Source organism: Dipodomys ordii, unplaced genomic scaffold (assembly GCF_000151885.1).
Source record: "Dipodomys ordii isolate 6190 unplaced genomic scaffold, Dord_2.0 Scaffold218, whole genome shotgun sequence".
In the NCBI taxonomy this organism is placed as follows: Eukaryota; Metazoa; Chordata; class Mammalia; order Rodentia; family Heteromyidae; genus Dipodomys; species Dipodomys ordii.
The window spans coordinates 178,591-186,249 of NW_012267434.1; the positions used below are offsets into that span (position 1 = coordinate 178,591).

The window sequence follows — 7,659 nt, forward strand, 5'->3', positions numbered from 1 at the left end:
CACCACATAAGCAAAAAAAAAAAAAAAGAAAAAGAAAATTCCAGTTTCATAGGATTCTGGCAAAAGTAAATTACTGAGATACAATCAAATCAAAATATGGTAGAGTTCATCTTTATCTGTTTTCAGAATATGTATTTTTTTTCTGTATGGCTCAAGTTACCTTCTCAACAAAATCCTTGAGATATGTTGAAAGCAGAAAGATTTAAGATAAAATTATGTTTCTGTTCTTTATAGACCTAGGCCCCATGAATAGATCAGCATCACACATTGTAACCGAGTTTATCCTCCTGGGGATCCCTGGTTGCTGGAAGACCCAAATTTTCCTCTTCTCGTTGTTCTTGGTGGTTTATATCTTAACTTTGGTGGGAAATGGAGCCATCATCTGTGCAGTAGTACGTGACCGACGACTCCACACTCCCATGTACTTTCTGCTGGGAAACTTTGCCTTCCTTGAGATCTGGTATGTTTCCTCCACTGTTCCCAACATGCTAGCCAACATTCTCTCCACAACCAAGGCCATCTCTTTTTCTGGATGTTTCCTCCAGTTCTACCTCTTCTTTTCACTGGGCACAACTGAATGTCTCTTCCTAGCACTCATGGCTTATGATCGGTACCTGGCCATCTGCCACCCCCTGCATTACCCTACTACCATGACTGGGAGGTTCTGTGGCATTCTGGTGTCTTTGTGTTGGCTCACTGGATTCCTTGGATACCCAATTCCCATTTTCTTCATCTCCCAACTCCCCTTCTGTGGCTCTAATATCATTGATCACTTCCTGTGTGACATGGACCCATTGATGTCTCTATCCTGTGCCCCAGCTCCCATTACTGAAACTATTTTTTATGCTCAGAGTTCTCTTGTCCTCTTTTGCACTGTTATGTACATTCTTCGGTCCTATATTCTGTTGCTTAGAGCTGTTTTTAAGGTTCCTTCTGCAGCTGGCCGGCAAAAGGCCTTCGCAACCTGTGGTTCTCATTTAGTTGTGGTGTCTCTTTTCTATGGCACAGTCATGGTAATGTATGTTAGTCCTACATATGGAATCCCAACATTGATGCAAAAGGTCCTGACACTTGTTTATTCAGTACTGACTCCTCTCTTTAATCCTTTGATATATAGTCTTCGAAATAAGGAAATGAAACATGCCCTAAGAAATGTCTTCATTAGAATGAAAGTTAGTAAAAATCTATTTTAAAAATATGTCAGCTGGGTGCTGGAGGCTCACATCTGTAAGCCTGGCTACTCAGGAGGCTGAAATATGGAGGGTTGTAATTTGAAGCCAGCATGAGCAGAAAAGACCACAAGATCCATCTCCAATTAACCAGCAAAAAGCCAGCCTGGAGTTGTAGCTAAAGTGAGAGAGGAGTTACAAGAGTGAACAAACAAGCCAAGTAAGTGTGAGCCCTGAATTCAAGCCCCAGTACTACACCATGCTTACAAGTTCTAGTGAAAAACAAGTCGGAGATGTATCAGTTCCTTCCATGGTCTTCTCCTCCTCGTTCTTAGTAGTTAGAGGTCATGTGTTTTACCTGGAACTGGGGCCCACCTTTTGGTATTGGCTATTTAACCTTAATACACTGAGCATTTTCAACACCCAGTGAAACTCTTCCAAAGCCTGTCCTTTTGGGAAGGATGAATTGGGATATGAGATGCCCTCCCACTGAGATTCCCTGGGTCCCATCATTCCATCATTACACATCTTCAGCATAGCCCTAATACCTTAGTTCAACTACAGATACAATTTTTACATCCAGGCTTTAAAATGTTTTTGATCTTTTTTCATGTAAATGTATTTTAAAGCTATTGCTTTAAAAGTGTACATAGTATATGCACATGTGAAGTACTATGATAAAATCCTTTGGTATAATAAAAACACACTAAAAACAAAAACAAATGACAGAAAATCAAAATAGACTGGGATACATTTTAGGAGAGGAAGGCTGTGAAGGTGGCTCAGTGGTAGAGTGCTTTCCTTGCATGCATGAGGCCCTGGGTTCAATCCTTAGCACCACACAAACAGAAAAAGGCAGAAGTGGCGTTGTGGCTCAAGTGGCAGAGCACTAGCCTTGAGCTGAAGAGCTGAGGAACAGCGCCCAGGCTCAGAGTTCAGTCCCCACAACTGACAAAAATTAAAAAGAAAGAAAGAAAAGAGGCAGGGGAGAACTAATGGAGAGGATGAATAAGGATCAATATAATCAAAGACGTTTGTTTACATGTATGAAATAAAACAATGATAAACTGGACAGGTATCTGTCTATCTGTCTATCTGTAATCCTTAGCTACTCAGATGGCTAAAATCTGAGGATCAAGGTTCAAACAAAGCTCTCACAGAAAAAAAATCAGCAAAAAGTTGTTCTGCAAGTATGGGTCAAGTGGTAGAGCTATAGCCATGAGCAAAAATAGCTGAGTGAAAGTGTAAAGCTCTGAGATTATGTGGTTATATCCTAGCATTATGTGGTTATATACTAGCATATAAAAGAAACACAGAGTGGGGGAACCTGGAACAATGAAATCTATTGAAATTGTTTTAAGAGGGGAGAAGAGTAAGAGTGATACAGGGTCAGTGAGTTTTATCAGAATACATTGTGTACTTGTATGGAGACGTCACAATGAAATTTCCTTTGTACAATTAATGTATGCTAATAAAAATAATTGGCTAGGCGCCAGTACCTCATGATTCTAATCTAGCTATTTAAGAGGCTGATATCTGAGGATCAAAGTTGGAAGCCAGCCCAATTAGAAGTTTGTGAGGTTCTTATCTTCAATTAATCAGAAAAAGCTGGAAATAAGCCAGGTGCTAATGGCTCACACCTGTAATCCTAGCTACTCAAGAGGTTGAGATTGTGGTTCGAAACCAATCTGGGCAGGAAAGTCCATGGAATTGTTATCTGTGGCTCAAGCAGCAGAGCACTAGACTAGACTTGAGCAAAAAAGCTCGGGGACCATGCCCAAACCCTGAGTTCAAGACACAAAACTGGCACCAAAAACAACAACAAAAGTAGAGGTGTGGTTCAAGTGGTAGAATGTCAGCCTTGCGCAAAATAAAATCTGAACAAGAGTGAGAGGCCCTGAGTTCAAGTCCCAGTACTAGTGCAAAAATAAATAAACAAAAATAAATGTGTATATTGATGGAGTGATGTGTGCTGTTTTAACATATATACATTGTATAAATTTTGAGTTGTTTAAATGTATCTACTTCTTTTCCATTCCCTCTGTACATTATCTTTACAATAAAATTATTTTAAAAATGTAATTAGGTGTGATACATTGGATGTGATACTAGAAACTCAATACCAATTTACAAATAATGCGATCAGAGCCTTGGAGAAAGGGAAATAAAAGTTTGCTAATTTTGCCAGGCAAAATGAGGATTGGAGCTATTAATTCCAGTCCTCATAGTCCTGACTCCTTGTAGGACATACTAGTGTTGGGGAAGGATAAATTTTATAACAAAGTCCAGGAGCATGGGCTTCAGAACTGTGGCTAAAGCATGACTTTGGGCACAAGGGTGGCCTTTGGCCTGCTCATTTCTTGATATGCTTGTATTAGTCCCCAGAGCTATGTTTCTTGTTGACCCAAATGTCCCTTGACTCTCCTGATCAGTATAAGGAGAAGAATTTTCCTGGAATTGTCACCAGTACCAGATGAGAGTTTGTGAAGTTTCCCTCTAGAAATTGAAGCCCTCCACTTAGGGTCCCTGGTCCTTAACTTTGATCACAGAATAAGAATTTCAGGACAAGTCACAATAGTAAGAAAATTTGGCAGAACTTTATTGAGTAAGCAAGCAAGTAGGCAAGCCAAAGGGCAGAGGCATGCTCCTAACAGATACTGAGGGGGCTCAGAGGGAGACTCACTGAGCTCTTGGACATCAGGAATATATATGATAAAAGGCAGGGTTTGACTTAAAGTTATTCTAGGATAGATGTTTCTCTTTGTTCTCATACTTCTCACATTTAATCACTTTTTTTTTTTTTTTGCGGGTCGTGGGGCCTGAACTCTGGGCCTGGGCCCTGTCCATCAGCTCTTCAGCTCAAGGCTAGTGCTCTACCACTTGAGCCACAGTACCACTTCCAGCTTTTTCTGCTTATGTGGTGCTGAGGAATTTAACCCAGGGCCTCATGCATGCAAGGCAAGCTCTCTACCACTGAGCCCCCTTCCCAGCCCCACATTTAATCACTCTTGATGTTACACTTTTATTACTTGGGCTCAAGGTCTCTAAAACTAACTTACTATTTGAACTTTGATCATTATGTTTGGGCATTCTTTCTTTGAAAGTTCATGAATGTCCTCCCTTGAGATAAAAACTTTGTGCCAGGAGGAGTTATTTTTTCCATGTCTTTGCTTTTCCAGGACACATGCCTTTCTTTATGTCTTGCTTAATTGTCAGAACACACTAATTGTTTTGGGCCAGCAGACAAGGTCAGATGGAGAAAACTGTTCATATTCTTTTCCTTTCCCTTGTATTAATACTGCAGCTTATGGAGGAGTGTAAGGGTTAAAGCAGAGAGCTCTCCTATGTTCTAATAGAATTACTCATTAAATAGTGTTTATTTCTGATTTCCCCATGGCTGCCCTTTAATAACAATGCCCATTTTCCCTAATCTATCTTGTCTCAGAGCTATGAGGAAGGACATCCTTGAATTCCCTAATTTTTCAGAGAGAGGGGAGATAAAAGAGCATAAAAAAGAGAAAACAACTGTTATTTTAAATTTATGTAACTGATAGTGTCCTAGTCAGTTAAAACCTAGAGTTGTGCTTATATTTAGGTACCTGTTCCTGGTTCTGACAAGCCTCAACAACACTGCACTAAGTGAAAAAAAAATCACATGATGCCACATGAAATAAGACAGGGAAGACCAAGTATCATATGAATTCATTTGCCTGAGAGCCTAGGTTGACAAATCCAGAGACAAAGACTGGATTAGTAGTTCGGTAATAACCAGGAGCTAGGGGAGGAAAAGAGTTACTGCTAGTAGGTGCCCAGTTTCTCTTGAGGGTAATGAAATCTAGAAATGAATAGTTGTGATTTTGTTGTGAATATACTAAAAATTACTGAGTCATGTGCTCTCAAAGGGTGAATTTGGGGCTGAGGGCATAGTTCAAATGGCAGAGAGTTTACCTAGCTCACAAAGGCCTGAGTTTGGTCCCCAGCAACACACACATAGAAGAGTGAACATTTCATTAGAGAAATTCAGATCAGACCACAAGGAGATTTCATCCCATAGCTGTTAGGAAAGCTACTATCAAAGCAGAAGATGACAAGTAAGTATTGGCAGTGTTGGAGAAAGGGGAGCACTTGTACCCTGCTGGTGGGAAAGGAATCTGAAGCAGCCACTATGAAAAACTATTAGTAATCCCAATTCAAGGATTCCAAAGGAATTAAATCACAATCTCAAAGAGTTGTCTTATCTACATTTCTTTGTTTTATTGGAGCAGTGTTCTCAATAGCTAAGATATGAAAGCAACCCAAAGGTGAGCCAATACCTGAATGGATTTTTTTAATGTGGTATCAACATATAATGGGCCAGGCACTAGTAGTTCATACCTGTATTCTAGTTACTTAGGAGGTCAGATCAGAGGATCACAATTCAAAGCTAGCTGGAGCAGATAAATCTGAGAGATTCATACCTCTCCAAACAGCCAACCAAAAGACAGAAGTAGAGATGTTGGTGATCAAATATTTTAATGATCAAATATTTTAGTGCCAGGCTTAAGCAGAAAAGCCAAGTGAGAACATGAGGTCCTGAGTTCAAGGCCTACTATCTGTGTGCATACACACACATGAGCACGTACACGTGCACGCACACACACACAAACACATAAACCAAACAATAAAATATTATTCAATCTTGGGCTGGGAAGGTGGCTCAGTGGTAGAGTGCTTGCCTTGCATGCCTGAGGCCCTGGGTTCGATTCCTCAGCACCACATAAGCAAAGAGAAAAAAGCTGGAAGTGGCCCTGTAGCTCAAGTGGTAGAGAGCTAGCCTTGAGTTGAAGAGCTGAGGGACAGCGCCCAGGCCCAGAGTTCAGGCCCCACGACCAGACCCCCCCCAAAAAAAATTTATTCAATCTTAAAAAGTAAGTCGATTTCAAAGACATTATGTTGAGTGAAATAAGGAAGAAACAGGATAAATACCACATATAAGAAAATATAGCTGGCTGCCAGTGACACACACCTATAATCCTAGCAACTCAGGAGGCTGAGATCTGAAGACTGTAGTTCAAAGCCAGCCTGGGCAGCAAAGTCTGTGAGACTCTAATCACCAATTAACCCCTAGAAAACCAGAAATGGCTCTGTGGTTCAAAGTGGTAGAGTGCTAGCCTTGAGCAAAACAGGGATAGCCCCCAGGCCCTGAGTTCAAGCCCCATAATCCAAAACAAAAGAAAGAAAGAAAGAAGAAAGAAAGAAAGAAAGAAAGAAAGAAAGAAAGAAAGAAAGAAAGAAAGAAAGAAAGAAAGAAAGAAAGAAAGGAAGGACGGAAGGAAGGAAGGAAGGAAAGAAAGAAAGAAAGACAAAATAAAATGGCAGCTGCCTTGCTAAGGAAGGATAAAATAGGGAAGTATTAGTCAAAGGGTAGAAAGCTTTTTGTTATCCTACAAGCTTAGTGTACACATATCTCTAGTTAACAAGATGTGCACTTACAACTTGCTAAGGGATAGATCTTACATTAAAGGTTCCTATAATAGGATAGAAGGAAACATTTCGCACTTTTGTGCTTATGCAATACCAAGTCTTGTATTCAGGTTTACATGCTCTCATTTTGTGTTTTTGCTCAAAGCTAGAACTCAACCACTTGAGCCACACCTCCATTTCCCATTTTTGTATTAATTAATTTCATTAGCATATATTGATACTACAAATGGATTTATTGTAATAATTTCATACATAAATGTGTACAGAAGGGGCTGGGAAGGTGGCTCAGTGGTAGAGCGCTTGCCTTGCATGAGGCCCTGGGTTCGATTCCTCAGCACTACATAAGCAGGAAAAAAAAGCTGGAAGGGGCACTGTGGCTCAAGTGGTAGAGTGCTAGCCTTGAGCTGAAGAGCTGAGGGTCAGTGCCCAGGCTCAGAGTTCAGGCCCCACGACTGAACCCAAAAAAAAATGTGTACAGAATACTTTAAACAAGTCCACCCACTCTCTTTCTTTAGCCCTCCTCTCTCCTCTCTGTCCTCTTTTTTATGTTTAGTGGATTACTTTTTGCTATCTCCATACATATATATAACATACATTGACATTCCTCTTCCATTCTGATTCTCCCACAATCCCCCTTTTACATTCAAGTCTATCACCATCATCATCATCAACAACAAGTTAGACCTAGATTCTGAATACGGACCAAAAAATTGATACTTGAGTTTTTGAGCTTGGCTTATGTTACTCAACACATTCTCCAATACTTCCATTTTTCCTTTGAACAACACAATTTATCTCTGAACAATTTATCAGCTGAATAATACTCCATTCTGTATATATACTACATTTGTGTTAAATGTTCATATCAATAATAATAATCATAAAATTAACATGGTAGAAGAAACTTTTTCCTTGTGCTTCAACTGGGGCTTCAACTCAGAGCCTGGGCACTATCCCTGAGCTTTTTCTTCTTTTCTGGGGGGGGGAGGAGGGAGTCCAGTCGTGGGGCCTGAACTCTGGGCCTGGG

General features: G+C 40.3%; 1 protein-coding gene across 1 annotated transcript; it reads left to right on the forward strand.

Moving 5' to 3' along the window:
- Window positions 1-215: 215 nt before the first annotated feature.
- LOC106000416 (olfactory receptor 11H4-like) lies at window positions 216-1,193 on the forward strand. The gene has a single exon (XM_013035685.1). It carries the CDS (start codon window positions 216-218, stop codon window positions 1,191-1,193), a length of 978 nt encoding a protein of 325 aa, XP_012891139.1.
- Window positions 1,194-7,659: the final 6,466 nt, after the last annotated feature.